At 34.6% G+C, this 23,738-nt stretch overlaps 2 protein-coding genes across 4 annotated transcripts in view; both read right to left on the minus strand.

Moving 5' to 3' along the window:
- Positions 1 to 2,146: 2,146 nt before the first annotated feature.
- LOC144968360 (uncharacterized) lies at positions 2,147 to 15,861 on the minus strand. 2 transcript variants are annotated; one of them, XM_078906637.1, is made up of 7 exons: positions 15,728 to 15,861; positions 14,354 to 14,484; positions 6,360 to 7,087; positions 4,985 to 5,243; positions 3,998 to 4,080; positions 3,426 to 3,532; positions 2,147 to 2,729 (listed from the first exon to the last, which is right to left on the minus strand). In XM_078906637.1, the coding sequence occupies exons 3-7, from the start codon at positions 6,727 to 6,729 to the stop codon at positions 2,514 to 2,516; spliced, it is 1,035 nt and encodes a 344-aa protein (XP_078762763.1). In that variant the 5' UTR covers positions 6,730 to 7,087; positions 14,354 to 14,484; positions 15,728 to 15,861; the 3' UTR covers positions 2,147 to 2,513. The 2 variants fall into 2 exon arrangements, with proteins under 2 accessions (XP_078762763.1, XP_078762764.1); XM_078906638.1 differs by lacking the exons at positions 14,354 to 14,484; positions 15,728 to 15,861 and adding an exon at positions 7,743 to 8,148.
- A 1,900-nt stretch (positions 15,862 to 17,761) lies between these two features.
- Positions 17,762 to 23,738, minus strand: part of LOC144968362 (snake venom 5'-nucleotidase-like) — a 35,896-nt gene continuing 29,919 nt past the window's right edge. For both annotated transcript variants that reach the window (XM_078906639.1, XM_078906640.1), the window contains exons 8-12: positions 23,327 to 23,458; positions 22,530 to 22,649; positions 22,135 to 22,293; positions 19,889 to 20,092; positions 17,762 to 18,092 (exon numbers count right to left, since the gene is read on the minus strand). In XM_078906639.1, the coding sequence (XP_078762765.1) occupies positions 17,983 to 18,092; positions 19,889 to 20,092; positions 22,135 to 22,293; positions 22,530 to 22,649; positions 23,327 to 23,458 (725 nt within the window). In that variant the 3' untranslated portion in view covers positions 17,762 to 17,982. The remainder of the gene's footprint in view (positions 18,093 to 19,888; positions 20,093 to 22,134; positions 22,294 to 22,529; positions 22,650 to 23,326; positions 23,459 to 23,738) is intronic.

Raw genomic sequence — 23,738 nt, forward strand, 5'->3', positions numbered from 1 at the left:
TGAACCGTCTAATGGAAGCAATCTTTTTAAGTTGGAAAAAGAAAGATCTAACCAGATTATTAACCTGATGCTCCATCGACAGAGTCTAAGAATGTGCCAAGGTTTTTCACTTTGTCAACAATTTGAATGGAGGCATCCCCAAACTTCAAATCTGTTTCACTTTTCCACTTCCTGTTCCCCATATACAGCACCTCCGTCTTATCATCATTCAGTTTCAGTCTGTTCTCATTCATCCATTTCTTAACACTTTGGATACAATTTTTACTATTGGCTGATACTTCTTGTAAATTTCTCGTATTGGAAACGCAGTACAATTGCGTATCATCAGCGTATTGATGGTAAGACAGACCGAAACTTCTGATGATTTTAGACAGAGGGCCAACGTACAGAACAAAAAGAACGGGTCCAAGTACTGAACCCTGGGGAACCCTCAGATCTATATTCATCCACCGTAATAATCTGTTTACGATTAAACAAATATGACCTAAACAATTCAAGCGCTGCACCAGACACGCCATAAGTAATTTCAAGGCGTTTAAGAAGAAGATTGTGATCAATAGTATCAAAAGCAGACGATAGGTCAAGCAAATTCAGCAAAGAACATGAACCATTGTCTATAACAGAGAGGAGATCATTAACAACCCTAACAAGTGCGGTTTCCGTCGAATGATGTTGCCTATAACTATAAGCAGACTGAAATTTTTCTTCAAGACAATTATTTTTAAGATGAGACAGTGATTGTTTCAAAACAAGCTTTTCTAAGATCTTAGAGAGAAAAGGAAGATTAGAGACAGGGCGATAGTTTTTTAAGTTTTCTTTATCGAGATCAAATTTTTTCAAAAGGGGTTTGACATGAGCAACTTTGTAAATGTCTGGTACAGCACCTGACTGCAACGAATTATTAACAATACATGTAAATGGTGTTAAAATTACATCAATGCACTTTTTAGAATCGCAGTATTTACGGGGTCTAAATCACAAATTTTAGTTGGAGACGACATAATGCAATCACATAAGTCAGCTTCAGTAATCTTTGAAAAATGTGTTAATGAATCACCATGAAACTTGTCAAATGTTGTATGGATCGATTCAGACGAGAGTTCTTTCCTGATGGTATCCGTTTTTTCTTTAAAATATTGACCAAAGCGAGTTGGTAGATCTGCACGATCGATTAAAGACGGGAGAACTGATTGCGTCTGTTGTCCCAGCAGTTCCTTGGTCAAGGCAAAGAATTGTCTCGAACGTCCCACGTTTTTGAGGCTGTCTTCATAGAATTTCTTTTTGGCCCTGAAATTGACGGCTTTCGCATCATTTCTAGCCGCGATGTACCGCTTCCTATCGACAGCATCTCTGGACTTGAGCCATTTTCTTTCTGCCCGCCTCCTGGCTAATCCATTCAATTTTATTTCGGTATTACCAGGGTGATTGACGTCCCACTCTTACTGCTCTAGTTTTTAAGGGAGCATGCTTGTCCACCGTACCAACAATTGATTCGTGTAGACCATTCGCATCATGTTTATTTTTAACGTTATGGTCAAGGTCTTGTTTAAAAATGTTCATGTTTATATTCTTCATATTACGAGATTTTATCATCTTTTTTACTTCATGCTTCATTGGAAATAATAAACATATCATAATAATAATAATAATAATAATAATAATAATAATAATAATAATAATAATAATAATAATAATAATAATAATAATAATAATAAAAATGATAGAACTAAAAGAAAAAAAAAATTCGTTTTTTCAATGTACAGTGGTTTTAAATTACGCACGTTTTCTGAGACACAAAGATGGTGCAAGCTTTAAATTATAAATTGTTCGATCCAGCATGTTTGTTGTTTGACTTCACTTTTACCTAATCAGTGACTTAAAAGCTCCACAAGCGCCCTCGTTTTCTGAAACGAAACTATCCCTATATCCAGCCCAATTATCGATTTTAAGACTGGTATAATTGTTTTTGTTATATTGAATAATAATGACAATACCAAATATTCATGACTTGAACGAATTTTTACGGGTGTGAAACCAGAGGTGAATTATAAGTTCCTCAGGTGCAACTTAAGTGAATTATATTGTGTGATCATTTTGCACTATTTGTTGATTGAATCTTTCCTATTTCAAAGTTGAACAAAATATATTGATTTTCTGAAAATATATATTAGTTTATTTTTTCTTCTAACTTATTTATTTACAATGAAGTGGCAAACAGATACATTAAGTGGTCCCCTTTTGTTTCAACAACAATATTAAAAGTCCAAGAACAATCCACTCTTTCTGAGTTCAGACTTGGAATTGAAGTATAGATAGTTAGATAGTTGGTCCGTTATACTTCCGGATGGCAATGTTATGAACTTCTTAGCCAAGCGCATACTATCTATATCACAACAAAGTACAAACATCAGAATAAAACTCGAAATCATCACAGGTATTACACAGAATATTCATCACAAATGCCGTAGCCGGGACTTCCATATCTGATGATCATGGAAGCCAAAGGCCCACAGTCACACTGGTTTTCCTAAGGACCGGAACGTCCCTGTCTGCATTAGAATGCTTTTGAATTCCTCCATGGATACCGTACCGTCTCCCGTCATGTCGGCTTCGTTCATCATGTCTCTTATTGCTCTATTGGACAGCGGGACCTCTAACTGGTCAGAGGCTGCCCGAATGTCCGAGAAAGTCAGGTAGCCCTTGTCCCCCTTGTCAAGGAGAGAGAATCCCTATGGACAAAAATAAAGAGATTTATTGTGATAAATTCACCTCCTGCACATTATATCTGCAGGCTTAGTGGTATAGCTCTTTTTTTAATGTTGGACGCAGAGGTGAATGGAATTACGCTGCCATATTGTACGACGAAATGTAACGAAATTGATAAAATTTGGGATAGAAAATATAAGTCGTTAGGCTTAGGGAGGTACAGATAGTAACTATGATCGCGATAGAATATATATATATATATATATATATATATATATATATATATATATATATATATATATATATATATACATCCATCCATCCATTACCCATCCATTCAATCATCTATCGATCCATCCATCAATTTTACCCATCCATCCATCTACCCGTGGATTGCCAAAGCCCATTTTTACCTAATAGTGATTTATATAAGATAATTATGATAGTGATAGAATGTATGCATCCACATTCATTAACCCATCCATCCATCCATCCATCTATCCACTCATACATCGATCGATCTATCCATCCATCCATCCATCCATTCATTCATCCATCCACCAATCCACTCATCCATCACCCACCCACCCACCCATTCACCATTCCATCCATCTACTACACCCATCCATCCACCATTCCCTCTATCCATACATCCATCCACCCATCCATCAACCAACCCATACATCAATCCATCCATGTATCTATCTATACATCCATACCTTTTTCGCCTCTTCAAGAGGATCTGGACCATCCCCTTGAATTTTCACCACGAGTTCCAAGAAAGACACAAAATTGACCCGACCTCTCTTGTTGGTGGAGATGAAACCTTTGAGAGAAGATAGATAACAACAAATATTTAATTTGACCTCGCGTCTAAAATATGTTTGGTGTCGGGGTTAAACAGATACTAAACGTGATTTTAAAGTAGGGTTGAACAGAAATGTAAAAAGATAGTTTTTGTCAAGATGAATCTTAACAACGCCACAACCACATTATCTCATTCGTCTGTAGTGTTTCATTAATCCTGTTTTGTTAATAAAGGGGAAACCCGAAACGTCCATTTTATCTGTTTTCGTAATTAAATTGAAGCTTACATTCAATTTCACATTGTTATTTATCACAACGATGAAGAACAATTACAAATACAAAAAGTAAATTATAAAAAGGAAAGACAATTCTAAACATCTTGAAGAAAAGGAAAAAAAAAAGAGGTCTACAAGATGCCATTCTCTAGTAACTCACTGATTACAATTCTAATCTGACGGAAATAACCATCGATGACATCACATACCTATCATCTCGTTGAACACTTTCTTTTTGGCGGTAAATCCTAACATGGCTGCTACTCGTTTTAAGTCATCCGACGTGATGTACCTGCAAGTATAAAATAGAAAAAACAAACTTTTAAACTGACCATTGTATGTATGTATGTATTTATGTGTGTGTGTGTGTGTGTGTGTGTGTGCGTGTGCGCGCGCGTGTGTGTGTTTGTGCGCATGTGCGTATATTTTGTGTTACGCTCTGTCAGCCTACAGCAAGGTTCAAGTTATTCTGAAAATGATGTAGTAGTAAGTACACACACACACACACTCTCTCTCTCTCTCTCTCTCTCTCTCTCTCTCTCTCTATATATATATATATATATATATATATATATATATATATATATATATATATATATAGATATATATATATATCACACACACACACACACACACACACACACACACAAAGTATTCACGGCTAGGCCTAGCCTATCTCTCCGTTGCCTTTAGCTGTAGGCTTTTGAATTTTAGATTTTGAAAATCCCTGTCCAAACTGGATACATATTCTATTCAGACCGATTATACATGCGTTCTACTGTATCTATCTAGCCATCTGAATGATCAAGGGCAAAACAAATAGCACCAAATCATATTCGGGTTTTAGAAGGAATGCAATATGAAATAAGTTAGGCGGACACTTTGTAGTAATAACAATAGGTGTTCCAATCTGTGAACAGGGAATGTAATAAACTTATTTTGAATAAGGGAAAAATTAAAAGTAAAGATAAAAAAATTCGTATACAATCTTAAAGTCTAAATGGTGCTAAATTATGTCTCTTGTTGGGACGGGTAGTTGGTGGTTGTTGCGGATGCGTTTTGCTAGTTAAACAAAGAAAACTGAGAAAACAATTTGTACTGTATGAAATGGAAATTTGGTTCCATGCGGCCTGTTGAGGGAATACATGAGTCGCTGTGAAATAAACAAATCATTATGAAACCGTTTTTTTACTCACCCTTTATTTTTGGCGTCAAACATTTCAAAGACCAGGCGGAAATCAGCAATTTCCTCTGTGGTCAACTCTTTTGTCAGATGACTAGGAAGGTGTTCATTGGGCATGCGCTGATTGCTATAGAACCCGTGCGCCAAGCCAACTAATTCTTTTCCTTTCGGGAGATCTGTGATACCAAACTTTTTGTCGATTTCATTTTGTATCTTTTTGGATTCGGATTTCAACTTTTCTTGCTTGTCTTTCAGAGAAAGCTTTTCTTCAACTGAAAATCATGATATGTGAACAGACTTACGTCATGTCTTCCTCCATACGTTATTAATTATTAACTGACATAATGAATGTCTTATCAAAAAGTCATCCGACCTTCAACATGACCAATTAATTAACCCCCTCCTTACCACATATTGGAAAATTGTTACATTTGTTACAATTCAACCGTCACTTTTCTCATCCAGATTTCATTTCTTTTTGCTATAGCTATAAAAACTTGACATAGAGTCCATATTGTCGAACAATATTATGTATAGAATGTGCTTGTTGCTTTTCTGTTTGAGTAAGAAATGTCTGTTTTTGTGTTGGGTGGGTGTGAAGTTTTGGGGGAAATTCTGAAAATGGCTGGTAAGGAAAGGGTTAAATGGTGACAAGGATTGCAAACCTCAGAAATCCTTAAGTACACGCTTTGACAAGAGAGATGACTTATTACGGGTGAAAAAGCATATCGATACAAACATAATAAGTGACCCATGCAATATGAAATAAAAACTATGGCTGCTAAAATAATTAAAATGACATTTTGGGAAGCTTTCACTATTGTAAAACTGTGACACACTTCTCTAAGTTCACAACAATCTGAAGTAAGGAAAAAATTAACCTAATATTTCAAAAATTGATTGTTTTACCTCAAGACGGTGGCAACTTCCACAGCAAAAACATGCTCTCATCTTCCTACATCTTTTCTCTAAACATGACGTTAAGAAAACTGACACACAAAAAAAGTCTCAGTTGCACGCCCCCCCCCCCCCCCGCCTCCCCCTGTTCCCCTTAAATGCACTCCGAACCAACACTATTTATGGCCTATCGTCTCAAATCGGTATTATATTGGGTTGAACCAGATACCAACAAAATAACTTTAAAGTAAAATAATGATCAGAGATGTCAGACTTTAGTTCTTGTCACTTTAAAAAGCTATATCTATTGTCCTTAATATAATATATAAACTTAAGAAAATGTCACACTAAAGTACTTAAGAATATACATTCAATTGCTAGCATATCAACCACCGAAACATAATACCGTTTTGAGGCGGTGGGTCAAATTCTTTTTAAAATGACAACCAACAGTATATAACAGTTTTGTTCTGTCGAGAGAATCAACTTACGTTTCGTGTCCTCCCGAATCCCCTTCTTGCTTTCTGCAGCCCCTGGTATGATGGTAATTCCCCGCTCAAGCCTTTGGATCCCCAAGTTCTTCTTTGCTTCCCTCTCCAGTTCTTTCCTCCTGGCCTGTTTCCTCAGCTTCTCGTTCTCATCCTTCTCCGCCATCTTTGATAGCTCCCGCCTGAGGACTTCCCGGCGGTATTTTGCTTCTTCGTCAATTTCCGGCTTCCCGCCATTGTCTTTTGAGTCTATTGCGGAATTGTCTAAGTTTTCAGAATGGCTCGTGTCATCAGACTTGTTGGTGTTGTTTGAGGCTGGAGCGGTCTGTGTCCTGCGATCCATTGGGCTTTCAAAGTTAGTTAAAGTAGTCATCTATAAGTACAAGACGGACTAAAATATTTTGAGAATGTGTTTGCTTTTTAGATATTTGACATTTGTGACATCTTACAGATTGTATCATTTACTAAACTTTGTAAACTGTTATTAAATATTCTGATTTTTTCAAAGTTAAAAACCAGAGGCAAGAAGTGATAAGAAGTGGATGTTGGGAAATTCGAATTAAATGTAAATCGTGGTTACTGCACACTGGAGGGGCAATACTATGGAAAACCGTATTGGTTGTTGCATATCTTATCCGGATTGAATAATAACCCTCTTGTGTTCATCACATGCGTCGTAATTGTTGAGCCAAATTGAATTTCCTTCCCCGAGTCATTTTTGTTCTGAGTAACTGTCAAGAAAGAAAAAAAATTACTAAAGTTAACGGAAAATGTGACATTATCATATTATCATTATAGAGTTATATAAGGAAAAGTGTTCAATATATTCATGTATCTCAATGTAAGATCTAGATAACAGAGACAACGAACTTGGTTCGACACAAGATCTATAGTAAGCATTAGATTTATTATACAACGCCGTGAACAGATACAACCCCTTTTTACCATTTTGGCTTCAAATTTTTACTTAAAATATCGATCTCTTAAGAATAATCCCGAACATGTCAAAGTAACTCCAACTTGAGTAAAATATATGTCCAAAATGCTAAAAATAGATTTCACAAATAGATATAAACATTTATAAAGCGCATTTCAACTAATTTCTAAATATGCCTCTGAATGTCTTGTGTATTCCCCAAACCAGCCATATTGAATCGAATTTCTGGCTTCACACAGTAGATGTCACATTGAGAGATCCTTTTTGTTAAAGCATTCTTACAATATCCATCATTCCCATAGCCACGTAGTCAATCATAACTGAGTCGATTTAGGGTAATGAGTGCAAATTTCCGCACACAAGGTACCAGAATTTTTGCTGGTATTGTCACCTATACTGTCACTAACCGCGCTCAATACCGTTCAAACCTATCAGAGGGCAAGACTTACGTTGAGCCACTGGAAGCACAGGCCGGTAATAATCGTCTGCATGTTTTCGACACAAAGAAAATATTCCAGATATTCATTTGGAGCCAAGACTCAAAGTGTTTGGGTTAATTTTCAATAGAATTGAGACCAAAGACATCAATGAAAACTAATTCGTTCCATAGTTTGTTCCTTAAAATAACTCTTTTTAAAAACGTGTTTAAAATGACAAATTATCACATTCTGAGATCCATCATTTATAAACCCGAGTATAATTTTTTAAAAGCGAATTTATAATATGAAATACATTAGTTATAATGAATCAATAAAGATTATTACACATTCATTTCATTTCCACGAAATAATGTCATTTGATTTCATTACAGTTACGAACACACAGAATTCTCATCATTTGAAGGGAATAATGTTGGTAAGAACTACACACCTTGCTGCAATTCCAATTGACACATCGTGTGCCCGGTTATCACAATATTAGTACAAGACCCAATCACTTCAATCAAATGGTGGCACTCCATCCAGACAGTAGAAATACTAACGTTTCTACGCTAAAAGCTTAAAGAAAGCGGCGACTCGTATTAGGGAATTGTTTTCATTTTAATCTATTCCCGATTATCCATTTTCTCGAATGAACATTTATTTAAGCACTGATTTTTCTGATTATTATATTTCCATTGATTTGAAAAGATGTTTACATAAAAAGGTGAGTGTTGAACCAACAATATAATCCATTCTTTTTTTTTTAAAGGAATATTTTCACTTCATCGTTCTCCTCCTCCTCTTACTCCCCCTCCTCCTCTCCCACCCCCCCCCCCTCTCCTCACCTCCCTTTCATCCTCCCCCTCTTCCTCTCTTCTCTTTTCTATTCCTTCTCCTCCTCCTCTTTTCTTTTCTTCTTCTTCTTCTCCTCTCCTCCTCCTCTCTCTTCTCTTCTTCTTCTTCTTCTCTTCTTCTTCTTCTTCTTCTTCTTCTTCTTCTTCTTCTTCTTCTTCTTCTTCTTCTTCTTCTTCTTCTTCTTCTTCTTCTTCTTCTTCTTCTTCTTCTTCTTCTTCTTCTTCTTCTTCTTCTTCTTCTTCTTCTTCTTCTTCATCACCACCATTATCCTTTTCGTTTTCTTTTTCTCCTTCTTCTACATCTTTATCCTTTTATCAATTTATCTTTTTTTTTTTCATTTTCATGAGTTCGCTTCATTTACAGCAATTAACCATTTAAACGCATTTCCATTTTCCAGATATTTCTTTCCCCAGAAGCCGTCTTTATTATCAGAATGAGATTAAGAAGTTACCCAGCTCTAAGCCGGCCCTTACTGGGGAACAAGTCACCCGCGTGATAAATGGCTTCTCTCCCATTAAGTCCTGACATTATTTGTGTTGGATTCAGGAACGGGAGAGGATTTCATTAATTACCACATTTCCACTATACAGTACATGGAAGATTGGGTTTCCAAAATCGCTTTTAACTTGTATGAACCACAGTAATTAATTTGATATCTCTCAAAAAGACGCAGTGCTAATGTAGCGAAAGAAAACCGATAGTACATGAGTAAAAATTATGATAGTACATTATGATAAGAAATACAAATGAAACAAAATCCCTTATATATTCTACATATTGTAGAAGAAAATCATTATACACAAATGTAATGTGCAAGAGTAACTTTACACTTCTTTTGAGTCTATTCATTTGAATGAGTTTTAAGAGACAAAATTAGACAACTGTTATATCACGAAATAAGCAATATTTTAAAGATAATAATATATGATCATAATTTCATCAACAAACATGCATAATCATAGAAAGTAACGACGACCCAAAGAATACAAGTTGGATTGCTCTGCTTCGGAAAAAAAAGAGGAAAAATTCGATGCAAAAGAAGTCAGTAACGCGTATGGAACCATGATTTCCAATTATTGCTCGGATAAGCATCCCCTTAGAGTTTATCAAGATGTAAGTCATTCTGCTGTGACATATTCTACTCTGATTTAATAATGTTCCAAAAGCTCGTATTCATTCCTTGCTTGTTTCTGTTATTCCTTTGTAGGTCTTTTGAAGAGATCTGCTCAGAGACGCTAAATTATAAGATCGGAGTCTGGATTTACAACTGGCCACTCGAGCACCAAGGTCTTATTCTCAATTACTTAAGATTGCACAGATGCCTTCTCGCTCTGAGTCCAGCAGCTGCATATATCTTCCCAACACTGTCCATCTTGAAATGTTGTTTTCCATTGCTATGTCAAGGCATAAGAGAGGGGTTGGTTGTGTGTCGAGCTAATGTTCGATCATCATTGGCCATTATTACTCTGGGTTGACTAGTCCGCCTTTGATCCCTCAAATGCCCTTTTCAGAGATAATAGAATAGCAGGTAACTGACATTGAAAAGCTGTACGGCATCAGCCACTGGCCGTTTAGCATGAATATGTCAAAGTAAACGGGCTCTTTCTTCGACTTTCAGTTTAAGATGTTTTCAATTGTAAAATAATTAAGATCAAAATAATAACATAATATTTTCACAACGATATTATATTTTTAAAAACATCAGATCACTTGTAAACAGTAGTAGCAAACAACACGACCATGAATGTTGGTGCGAAAGGGCTCTGTTTCAAGAATTTAAGAACTTGCGTTTCACGATTGTCTCAGTAACATTCTTTATAATTGCTTCTTTGTGTCATTTACGAAGTCGATATCAAGTTGTCTTAGAAAGATGTTTGCCATTCACGCTGTGATTGACAGATTGTAAGATAACTGAACATGCATGTGGTTTAATAAATGCTCTTTTAGGTGATATAAAATTCTTTACTCTAACAGTTGAACAATAGTTATTTAGCGTGTAAAAATGTTAAGCTATTTTTGCACATGTGTATATAATAAAACACACTATAGTCCTCTACATCCATCATTCCTAATTTTATATCATACAATAACGATTTTGGCTGAAGAGGATTTTGAGAGGAAAACATTCCAGTTCTTTTTGTAGGGTTAATTATCGTTTTAGATTGATGATAGTCCGATATATTGCATTTTGTTATTTTGTTATTGATATGATCATTAAGGGCTTGACTTAAGACGTATGTGGATTATGGAAGACCTATATAGAATTATACAGACCAAGGTCTTATTTATTGGAGTTTATGTTTACATTCCAAGTGACAAATTGGGGAACAGACACTGGTATAAGATAAAAGTCTGAAAAGGTGTGTATGAAACAGACAGGGATTTGCTTGTCTTTTGGGGTGATTTTTTTCTGTTTCTGCACTGTCTAGCTCTGTTTCATAAACACGTTTTCATTTTTTGCTTACATTCCTCGAGCAAGTATTTGCCGTTCTAAAATTGTATAGAATTAATGTTTGTTTTAGCCATAATCATATTATATAGACGAAGTGCGAGGTGCACATGAAAAACAAAGCAGCTTTGAATTTTGTCGCTGTGGTGTTGATGAATTAATTATTTAAGACCTAAACCCTCGTAAACTCTTAGCATAACATGTTAACACTTTTTAAAGAATTATTTCACAATATAAGGTGACAATCCCCAAAAATAAAGTAAAAAGGAGTTGACAAATGATCCCATTGGTTACACTATGGAATACAACCCACTGTTCACTTTCTATTTGTGGTCGTCGCCTTTGTGACGTATTTTTTTTTTTTTTTTGGGGGGGGGGGGGGGGGGGGGCAGTGTCAGGTTATGAGATTACGAAGGCTACACTTGGAATCACAACACAGTTTCAATTAACCAGTAGATTTTTGACCAATCAAATCATGGAATTTGTGACACACCTTCACACGTGCTCGGACAAACATAGTTGGTTGTATATAAACAATAACGTGAACGAATTCGACCTCCATCTGATCGTTGTTATTGTTTTTATATTGACAAATGGGTGACTAGTTATCACATGGTTTACTCGATCATATTAAAAACGTTTAAGTTTACACATAGTTTTCTGTGCTGATTCTACTGATCAAGCGGTAGATGAACAAGTTAATGATATAGATGGATAGACATAGCTAAAATACAGACAGACAAATCTCTAAATAAATAGATTCATAGATATATAGATTGAATGATAGATGAATAAGTAGATAGATGAGTAGAGGGATATATTAATGATAAATAGATAGAAATATTGATAGATAAATCGACAGCTATATAGAAATAGATAGATAAATAGATAGATAGAAAGATAGATAAATAGATAAACTGATAGATAGAAAGATTAAATGAGAGATGGAAAGATGAAATGACATATATGTTTATAAAAGAATAAAAAGTTATTCTTTATTTAAAAGATAGATAGATTGATAGGTTTAAGTTTACATATAGTTTTCTGTGCTGATTCTACTGATCAAGCGGTAGAATAGTGGGTATTTTACTTAACACATACCATCGATAGTAAAACATGAACACGTGTAGTTTGCTGTGTCTACTAATCACTGTCATTGTTTACATGATGACGATTGTCCGAGAGGCGTGTTTATCTACCGGTTAATTACGTCCGAGGGTATGAGCGTCACCTGATAAAGGCGTGATAATAACCAAAAAATTAGGTCCAAAAAGAAAAAAAAAAAAGACGATCACCAAGCGAAAGTGAAAAGTGAGTAGTTGATGGAAGTGCTCAAGGAAACAAATGATTCTATTCGTTGAGCTATTGATTGCAACTCACGTTTTAAGTTTTAAGTTTAAGTTTTCTCCCGTGATCTTCGTATTCTTTTATGATGAATATTTTTGGGTAAGTATCAGGTCATTAGTTTACAAAGGCCACGAATTGGAGCCAGTTGAATATTGAGACAACTGATGGTATTCCGAAAGGAATCTTTACACACATTTATTTCTTAGTCAAATCGTTGATGTATATCAAATCAGGATTCTCGGGGGAGAGGGGGGGGGGGGGGGGGACAAGGGGTTTTATGTCTAAAGATTACAGTTACTTGGGCTAAACCGGTGTGTCATCGGACAAAGAGACTTAAATGTCCGCAGAAGAGAGACATACCAGATGATTAGCAAAGCTGCCTTGTCTTTTTTTTTTAAAGCAAGAGAGCAGGGCGCACTTCGTTTTATCAACAAGCGTTTACTTCAGTATGTGCCAGTGTAGATGTAACTATGTTACAATTAGAGTTGAGTTGTCAATGAAAGTGAAAGAATAAAAGTAACGTGTAGTTAACGTGCCAATCAAATAATATCATGAAGGTCGAAAAAAATTTTTGTTTGTGTTCTGATAATTCCACTTGGCTACAAGATATTTATTTTTATGTTTTGTCACAAATCAATAAAAACGTACACATAATATATTGAGCAGCTCAATTTTAACACATTCAGCATACTAACTTATAGGTACAAGTGTATGGGTTAACCAAACGTTACTTTTAGCTTAAAATTCTTACGGTATAAACGGTTAGTTATGATGTTATGGTCGAATGAAATCAAATTCATTCTGGTTTAATCAAAAAGTCCTCGTTTTTACATTTCGCTGACTATGAAACCGTATCATATCAAATGTTATAACGTTCTTATCTATGTCACAATCTTCTGAATGATATCTACAGTCTTGTAATGACAAACACCTTATCGAGTTGTAATCAGGTCAAAGACAAACAAAGATATATATATTTTCGTCATCAAGTTATACAATGCAACTAATCACGAGTTCTTAAAAGTCTCCGGATACCATAAATGTCTAAGTCAACACTCAGTTATGTTTGTTGTTTTTTATTTGTTGTTATTGATTTTTTTTCGTGTTTTAATTTAAGGGGGGGGGGGGGGGGGTGTGAGAGTTTTTTTTTCTTCTTTAGGTCTCTCCTGTATACGTAGTAAATTATCAATAGCTGTCAGAGGCTTTGGATCGTAAACGGTGGAATAAAAAATCAAAACTGTCTTCATCTCATAACCTGAAAATACCCGATTTTACGTCATAGTCTTATCTGCCAAAAAGTTGACACTGAGCTCGCCGAGGTTGTGCCATGATACTGGATACTATTTAGCGTAATTATTTCTCATTGGGATATAAAAGTTCAACAATAACAACGGCGACAATGAGGACAAAAACGACGAGAACAACGACAACAATAACCAAACAACAACTGCAGCAAGAACATAACAAGAACAGCAAATAAATTTTTAAAGATAATAATAATTGGTCATTTTGGGACTCAAACTCTTAATCAGAATAAAAACAAAGAACAAAATTAACGATTATAAGCAACGCAGATGAACGAGTTAATGATATAGATGGATAGACATAGCTAAAAATACAGACAGACAAATCTCTAAATAAATAGATTCATAGATATATAGATTGAATTATAGATGAATAAGTAGATAGATGGGTAGAGGGATATATTAATGATAACTAGATAGAAATATTGATAGATAAATAGATAGCTATATAGAGATAGATAGATAAATAGATAGATAGAAAGATAGATAAATAGATAAACTGATAGATAGAAAGATTAAATGAGAGACGGAAAGATTAAATGAGATATATGTTTATAAAAGAATAAAAAGGTACTCTTTATTTAAAAGATAGATAGATTGATAGGTTTAAGTTTGCACATAGTTTTCTGTGCTGATTCTACTGATCAAGCGGTAGAATAGTGGGTATTTTACTTAACACATACCATCGATAGTAAAACTGGAACATGTGTAGTTTACTGTGTCTTTTCAATCACTGTCATTTTTTACATGATGACGATTGTCCGAGAGGCGTGTTTATCTACCGGTTAATTACGTCCGAGGGTTCGAACGTCACCTGATAAAGGCGTGATAATAACCAAAAGATTTCTAGATGAAAATATAGGATGAGAGAAAAAGACGCATGTTGACACTTGCCAAGTTTAATTCAAAATCCTGTATTGGTTACGAAACTACGCGGGTTATCCCAAAATAGTTTTAAAATCGTGAATTCAAAAGTTTCCAAACTTACATCTTTGTTTTTAGTGTTTTCTAGAAACCCAGATAGTAATATGGTTGTATACAATCAAACCAATTCATACATTTCACTGAATCTATTTTACCATAAAAGCGACAGGTTTATCAATATAAATGATAGTGTTTGCTGGAGTAAGTTGCCAGGGAAAGACAAGATCACATGTCATTGGCACTACAACTACAACAGTGTAAGCGAAAAATTATGTAACATTTTAAGAAGACTTTTCCCCAGACTTTGTTTCTCTTTTTCACGATAGCTCATATGTTTTCAACAAGACGGGCAACCTTCCCACACTTGCTACATTACCGTCTTACTTTTAGGAGAAAAAAAATGACATTCAACTTTTTTCTAAAGATGAATGTCCTCAAATGAGTCCTGCCTTGAATCAAGAGGATTACAGCATTTGTTTACTATGTCCGACATGGTTTATAAGGGTCGTACAACAGTTTACACGGATACAGAGTTAAAAATGAAATCACTCGTTAAAACATTAGAAAATCAATTGGATTTTTTTTAAAGAAAAAAGGTTACGTCCGAGCCATAAAGCAAAATGGGGGATTGACAAATTACATCAAAATCTAAAAATCACGTCCCAAATCTTATAACAAAACTGTGGTTTACACAATGGTGGATTCCTAATATTTCAACATGTTTTCTTGAAAAATTGAGTACTTAAATTTTAATAAATAGATTTTACTAATTTCAAATTTGCATCATTTATAGTCTCGGGACTCCAGGCTTCTGAACTTCCGGGGATTTTTTTTCACGCACCCGATGCAAGTTAACAAAATGGATAACTGAAGAGAGAAAGAGAGAAAAAAAAAAGAAAGAAAGAGATAGATAGATAGATAGATAGATAGATAGAGAGAGAGAGAGAGAGAGAGAGAGAGAGAGAGAGAGAGAGAGTGAGAGATAGGTAGATAGAAACATAAATATATAGATATACAGTTAGATTATTAGGAAGATAGACGGAGTCAAGAGATAGGCATACACATATTATAAGAATGCTTGCATTACTACTATTAAGGCATAATAATATATTTATCATACTTCGATCTCATACCTTTTCTAATAATCCAATCACATTTCCCTCATGGGATCAACAAAAACAACACGAGTCAATGTATCAAAGCAGACTTATGTAGAGAATGAATAGATACTATGGAAATTTGAATACTAACTCGGCCATGTACTGACAAACCGCCTTATCGTATTTTGACATTAAAACTTTTATTTCATATAACATAGATCAGTTATAATAACCTTTTGTTAAAAAAAAGACTTTAACCCGAAATTTCAAGGAATATTTATAAACTGCTTAGAGATTATTTTAATCCATCGATAATATATGAAGTTAATCTGTTCAGGGAATGATGTTTAAAAGGCGTTTTGTCAATGAATGCTAGATCACAGCTTTAGAACAGCCAAGCAATATACGACGACGCATTGATTAATTTCCAATTCAAATATCGATTTTGTCGTTTCTATCGAGTGAGATTTCTATCTCAAAGAGAATTTTCCTTTCTTTTGTGCTTTGCCTTTCACCAAGCCTTCATGCTATATAGCTCGATGAGCGGCTTTGTGGTATTGTGCTAAGACAATCTGATTTCGACTTGTAAGGACTTGGTTCGAGTCTCGATTCAGGTAGCGCTATTTATATATCGCACACATGATATCAAAGCGAATAGAAGTGCATTTATTCACGGTAATCTAAGCTTGTCCAAATATCATTGAGGCCCACTCATTATTTATAGTTTTGGTCCGACAACTAGGCCTTCAAAGATCGATCGACTAAATTGGCCCTCATTTTGTCAAAAACTCTCAAAAGTGGGACTTCCTTTATTCGTCCTCAATGGAAAATTTAGTTTAGGATATAACCAAGCGATGGAATGAATTACACTGGCGATAGGAGATATATTAATGCCGAATGGACTTGCTCAAGGCCGAACAATGCGCCTAAGAAATAGAATTTGGGTACTATTTGGGTACAACTATTCTATCTACTCCCCTCCCCTATCAGAAATGACTTAGTTGAAATCTTTATTTCTGAGATTTTATCATAGCCACTAATTATTGCAGAAGAGATCAGGCTGCTTTAAACTCAGATATATATATATATATATATATATATATATATATATATATATATATATATATATATATATATGTGTGTGTGTGTGTGTGTGTGTGTGCAGTTTTGTTGTTTTGTAGTATGACATTCGCCTTCAGGTCTGTAGCTTATCTGGTTTGAGGCCCACTCTGGACGGGCCCTTTATTCAGATTCTCTCACCGTACTCGGGTGTAAAATGAATACTTGGCTGGTACAAGCTTTGCGTGTGACGAAAAATGTTAAATATAACCTTCCAGGCTCACTGTCTCGTGTTGTATAAGTTGTTGCTGTTGGCTTAGGACCCGTTGCAAAGCAGTTTAAGCACATCTAGTCGATCTTGATATATATGAAAGCTAAAACTCAAGCTCATAAGCTCAAGCTTATAACTCTTTCTAACCATGTCATCAATTTGTTTTAAACTACGAATGACACGTGTTGATCAATAATGGAAAAGAAGAATGTAAAGACTTGTTCACGCCTTGATTTTGACATTTATTTAACATGCATTTAAATATGAAAGCAATTTCCTAAATGTGATCATATTTGTTAAAATGACATGTTTCCGCTGAAAAATTTAGAAGATATCTAAAACTACAAAAAAACTGAATTTTATAGCTTTGCTTTTTCTCTAACTTTTGACACGCCCAGTGATGGACATTGTAAAATTGCGAGTATTAATTACATATCAAATCATGATGTGGTGGAAGACAAATGAATAATTGTGTATGAGAATTGGGCGTGTTGAATCCGCGAAAATACGATAAAATGAATCTTCAATATATTGTGTGCTTCATATTTTGTTTTCCTTTGACAAATAATAAAAAGGAAGCCGGGAGTCAAAAAGTAATGGGACAATACATCTCCTGCTGAGTTCATTTCTTTTTATATGACGTCATATTTGGCTCCATGGAACTTACACATGTACTCTTTAAACCAAAAGTTAAAAGCGGTATTGTATCAAGATGAACTGAAACAGAAAATTGAATATCTTGTTAAGAATGTGGAACTTTATTTAAAATTACATGCTTTTTTGAGAAAGATGGTGGAAGTCTTTTAAACTGAAAAAACTGAAAGCGTCTATTTCTTATTATTTTGGCTTTAAATTTACTTGTCTGCTCCTGTCCCACCTGGCATAATACAAGTTTGACAAAAAAAATCTTATATTGGCTTGTTTTCAAATCGACTTTAATTTTAAGAACACTTATTATTTATAGACACAATTTTGTGTCTTCCAAGAAGCGAATTCTCCCGTCAAGGCCTGTCATAATTGGTGTGTTTTCTTTGATGTAATCCATCATGATGTCCGCGTCCAAGCTACCTGTGGGTATAAAACAACATTATCTGGTTAAAGACAAATTTGGTCAAAATATGTTTCAGACATTTTTTCCATTTCATTCAAATTAACACGAGAAATTCAACTCAGGATAAAGCATAACTCTTTTTGTTGTTGTTGTTGTTGTTGTTTTGTTTTTAGTGGATTATTTGTTAACGGAAGAAACGTTTCTATAATTATATTTATGTAAAAGGAATAAGATACAAATTTAAGATGAAATACTTCATTGATATAATGTTCAAAAGTTTATTTTAGGAAAAATGTCAATATAACTTATACATTGACATAGGATTTTCAATTAACAAATCAAAACAGGAAAAATCAATAATAAACCAAAGCAAACAATCAAAATAATATAATATAATATAATATAATATAATATAATATAATATAATATAATATAATATAATATAATATAATATAATATAATATAATATAATATATAATATAACAAATAAATAAATAAATAGATAAATAAATAATTTCAAAAATTCATTAATTAAACAAATCATTAAAAAAACAACACTCACTTGACTAATTGGGCAACAGATACAACACAACCCGTACATATACCAAAAAGTGTCCAATGAATGTTGGTTATATAACTTTTTAAAATGGTTTCCATGCAAAGAGGTTACAAAGAGCGTTTAAAGGTTTTAAAATCATATTATCTCTAAAACGATACGAAAATACGATGATATTCTCCAGATGAAGATTTGTAACCCACGGACTCGAAACCGATGTGCATTATAATATGTAGGTCTGACATCTGAAAGCAATTATTGGCCCTAGTTTAAACATTGTTGTAATGGACAATGTTATGTGTCATTTTTTGAGAGTTCCATTAAAACAATGAGCCCATAATACATTGGGTTATAGATAGTATGCGCTTGGCTAAGAAGCTCATAACATTGCCATCCGGAAGTATAACGGACCAACACACAAAACTGTGTGTAACCATGAACTTTTATAGTCTGGTTAATACAGTTCAGTGAGAATCACTCACAAACGCGGATGGCAAAATACAATAACAAAGGCTTGAGTGACGTCAACTGCATACTATCTATAAGACCTGAACATAGTACACGTCTCTCGAAACGGTACAATAGCTAATGTGCGGAAAATTGAATTTATAATTTCAAAAATGTAACTTATATCTATGCAATTTTATACAATACAATGCGACAACACACTATTTCAAACTAATAGTCTCTAAAACTATATAATCAATTTTTTGTCATTCGCTCCACTCCTTTACGGTTTATAAATTAAGGAATATTTAAAATGTCATGGGATAAGGAGCACGGCATCTGTTTGCCTGATCTCGAATACAAGAAGGTAACAGCGCCATACTCTGAAAAAACACAAAAACAAACAAGTTTTTCAACGGTTGGCCATTACACTCGTCCTTCAAATATCGAGCGATTAATATGACCCTCATCTTGTTAAATAATAAAAAACTCTCAAACCTGGGATTAATTCAAAACAAGGACTAATTATTAGTTGAAGGGAAAAAAGGCATTTGAGGGCGCGATTAACCTGATTTTGAAATCGGTAAATTTACGCATGACAAAACAAAGTTTTAGGTGAAATCGAAAGTAAATTTAGCAGCTGGTGGTTAAGATGACAGCAATTATTTAATGCCCGATTCTTAAAGTTGTGTGAAAAATAAGTTTGGGGCGCCCTGTTCAAAAGTGTCGAACTTTCGTCACCTGTCAGACTTCTTGCAGATTACCCCAGCTTTAGAAAATATTTCAGAAAATATGCAGCATACCGCTCACCTATGGTGTGTTTTTTGATGATATTGTCCTTGATGACGCTATAACCTTCTGATCCCTTGCTGAGATAATTCTGCATTAGCACCATGTACCGCTTCATCTTATCCAGGGGTTTGTATTCTGGTACCAGACAGTCTGAGCATAACACGTCTACTCTATAGACTCTCTTGCCTTCTGGTCTTTTTTGGTTGTACACAACTCGGAGTCCTGTTTCATAATATGGACAATTTTTTTTTCCTGCTATGAATTTCCGATGGCGACGTAACAAAAATATGCCGTGAAAACAACAAAATTCTCAGTAAATACAATCAGTGCCGAAAAGGAAATGTTATCAACTGTAGGAAGAAAAAAGATGATTAATTTGGGCATCTGATAACCGGCCCTGATGTCACCAGGAATTCTTCTTCTTCTTCTTCTTCTTCTTCTTCTTCTTCTTCTTCTTCTTCTTCTTCTTCTTCTTCTTCTTCTTCTTCTTCTTCTTCTACTTCTTCTTCTTCTTCTTCTTCTTCTTCTTCTTCTTCTTCTTCTTCTTCTTCTTCTTCTTCTTCTTCTTCTTCTTCTTCTTCTTCTTCTTCTTCTTCTTCTTCTTCTTCTCCTGCTTCCTTACATAAACTCACCGACGTATTCACGTAAAAGTGTTACTGTCGAAGAGCATCCTAAAAAAGAAATCATGGTATTATTCTGATAGCCTGTAGTGCATGTTTTAGGTCTCAATATCGATCTAATATGTGATACGTTCTTGTATGTTCCATTAGAACAATTGTCTTTTGGAAAAAGAGAAATATCAACGTATATTGGGTTAAGATTCATAACATTCGTCCTAAATGGATTTTCTACAGCATTTAAGAAAACGGGAATGAAATTTGCCTTCTAGTGTAATGTATTTTTTTTTCAGTATCCTGTATGTTGACTTTTCGTCAGCTTTTAATGCCATGAACACTTATATTTTGCTTCAAAAGTTATGCAACATGGATATTCCAAACTACCTTATTAAATGGTATAAAGAGTTTCTGACCCATAGACCGCAATGTGTAAAATTAGGTGAAAATATCTCCAACAAAAGAACGTTGTCGAACGGATGTCCCCAAGGCTGCGTGAGTTCCCCAATCATGTACATCTTATACACCAACGACTGAAGACCACCCTTTGAAAATTATTTTATAGTGAAATATGCAGATGATACTGCTACCCTTGGCTTATTAAAAGATAAAGTTACCGAAAAGAATTATGTCAAACAAATTAATACATTCACCGATTGGTGTGAACAAAATCAGCTTGAAATAAATGTTGAAAAAACGAAAGAACAGGTGTTTGGTGTAAAAAATAAAAACGACTTCAAGTCGATCGATAAAGATGATGTTGAGATAGTTGAATATTTTAAATATTTAGGAATAACCATTGATAGTTCCCTCAATTTCTCTCAACATATTAATATAATATCTAAGAAAGTTGCCCAAAGATTATACATCCTAAGGAAATTGAGAACATTTCAAGTAGGGTAGAAAACGATGTTATGAGTTTATGACTCGTTGATTAAAAGTGTAATTGCGTTTGGCTGCACTATATGGTTTGGAGGATGCCGACTTAAAGATAAATCAATAATTTCAAAATCAATCAAAGAGCCATCAAAAATAATAAACCATCCTCTTGATGGAGTAGAAAGAATTCATGAAAAAGCAATAGAAAGGAAAGCATTCTCAATTACCAACAATAAAAAAAAAAACATATTTTATACCATGAATCTAATCTTTTACCATCTGGGAGAAGGTTTTGTCAGCTTAAATGTAGAACTAACAAGTATAAATCGACGTTCGTTCCATCAGCAATAAAAATGTTGAATATTTCATATGCTACAGCAAAACCAATAATTAATGCGTTGACTGATTGACTGATTAATTTATTTAATGTTAGATTAATTGACCAATTGATAATGATGATAATATTTGGTGTCGAATTGCCACAAATGTAACGAATTGAAAATGAAATGAATATGTTTATGTTGTGTATATCTCACGCAAGAAAGAAAGAGAGGAAGAGAGAGACAGACACACACACACACACACACACACACACACAGAGAGAGAGAGAGAGAGAGAGAGAGAGAGAGAGAGAGAATAAATAGGAGTGAAATATCTGTTCAATGTTATAGTTATCATATAACGTTATAACAAGTGTAAGTAAATGACAAATTGCCATATTTATGGACAATAAAGATCTATTATTATTATTATTGTCTTCGATGTACACACCTGAAAACTGCAAGAATCCACCCCAGCCGTCAGCCTCGTCTATCCTGTTAGCCGCGCAGTGCTCCAGCATTTCCAAGATGGTTTGACCAGTGATTTCAACTATGTCCACAGTGTTTCCAAATGGCTGGACTGCAAGTACGTCAGCAACACTGATCTCTCCTTTGGAAAAGAAGACAACATTATTATTATTATTATTATTATTATTATTATTATTATTATTATTATTATTATTATTATTATTATTATTATTATTATTATTATCATTATCATTATCATCATCATCATCATCATCATCATCATCATCATCATCATCATCATCATTACAATTATTATTATCGTAGGTATAACCAACGATTACCTTTAACAACACTATAATTGCAAGATAGAAAACCTACCCCTCCTAAGGTCAGCTCTTATACCCCCTGCATTGACCACAGCAATGGTCACTCGACTCCAACCCAGTCCGTCGGCATGTCGGAGATTTTGTCTCACCATGGCGTCCGTGATCAAGTTCCCTAGATGAATGATATTAACCAAAGACATTGCAGTCTGAAAACATTTACAATAGTTGTTCCATCTAATTAATAATGACTATGTAAAGAGGTGTATCAAGCGAGCATAAGTTACCTCTTATTTAAGGCCTATGCTATAAAAAGTACGAAATTATTTTAAAAGAAACTATATCATATGAAAAAATGATTTAATTTAGAGAAATATAATAAGAAACAACAAAAGAGAAAACCAATGTGAAATTAAATCATATAGCATAAAGCATATGAGACGCCATTGGACATTTTCAACGCAGGTGTCTATATTATAGAACGTCTTTTGGCCATAACATTTTTATTTATTTCTTTTCATTTCGCCTATAGGGAATGAGATTAGCGGAAGAGTAGCGTCCCTTGATTGAACGTCACCTTACAGAGAGTACGTCAATTTGGTTTTGCGCATGCGTCTCTCTCGTCCTCGCTTTCGGTGAAGTGTCTCAGGCCGCTTTCACCGGAAGCGAGGACAAAAGATGCATGCGCACAACCAACATGACGTTTTCTCTCTAATAACTTTTCCGCCGGTGACGTCCATTCAAGGGACGCTTCTCATCCGCTAATCTCATTCTCTATAGAATTTAAACCACCTTTTCTTTTTACCATACACAATTTTGTGCCGATGAAGGGAGTAAACTAACAAATATTACCCATATTGCATTCGGTTCTCCTGCATTGTGCCCTGTCCCCAATGAGATCAACGAAAGTCGTGCCGATGTCTTCTTGCCGTCTCTTCTCGATTTCCGGAAGGAAGGAATTAACATCTTGGAGGACCATTGAATCTAGAGCAGTTGGAACAATAATATTTGATATAAGTGTCCAGTCGTCGTCTCTCGGTGGTATTATATGTGGGAGTGAATATGATGATTTAATCCAAGTTTTAAGCTTGAATTATAAAATTATAAGATTTGTTATATGTTCACCAAGTAGCAGAGATTAGGTAACTGGATCTGTATGTTCTGGCGGAAAGTACTTTGCGATATATTATCGACCTTTTTAACAAGTAGCAGAGATTAGGAAAACTGGATCTGTATGTTCTGGCGGAAAGTACTTTGCGATAGA

The sequence above is a fragment of the Berghia stephanieae genome, chromosome 3 (genome assembly GCF_034508935.2).
Source record: "Berghia stephanieae isolate SIO BIC M18660-M18661 chromosome 3, UCSD_Bste_1.3, whole genome shotgun sequence".
In the NCBI taxonomy this organism is placed as follows: domain Eukaryota; kingdom Metazoa; phylum Mollusca; class Gastropoda; order Nudibranchia; family Aeolidiidae; genus Berghia; species Berghia stephanieae.

Coding starts and splice junctions, on each gene's coding strand:
- LOC144968360 (XM_078906637.1), bottom strand. CDS start 6,729: ATGACTACTTTAACTAACTTTGAAAGCCCAATGGATCGCAGGACACAG. Junction 4,081..4,984: donor TTTGACGCCAAAAATAAAGG/GTGAGTAAAAAA, acceptor TTATACTTGCAG/GTACATCACGTCGGATGACT. Junction 3,533..3,997: donor AGTGTTCAACGAGATGATAG/GTATGTGATGTC, acceptor CTTCTCTCAAAG/GTTTCATCTCCACCAACAAG.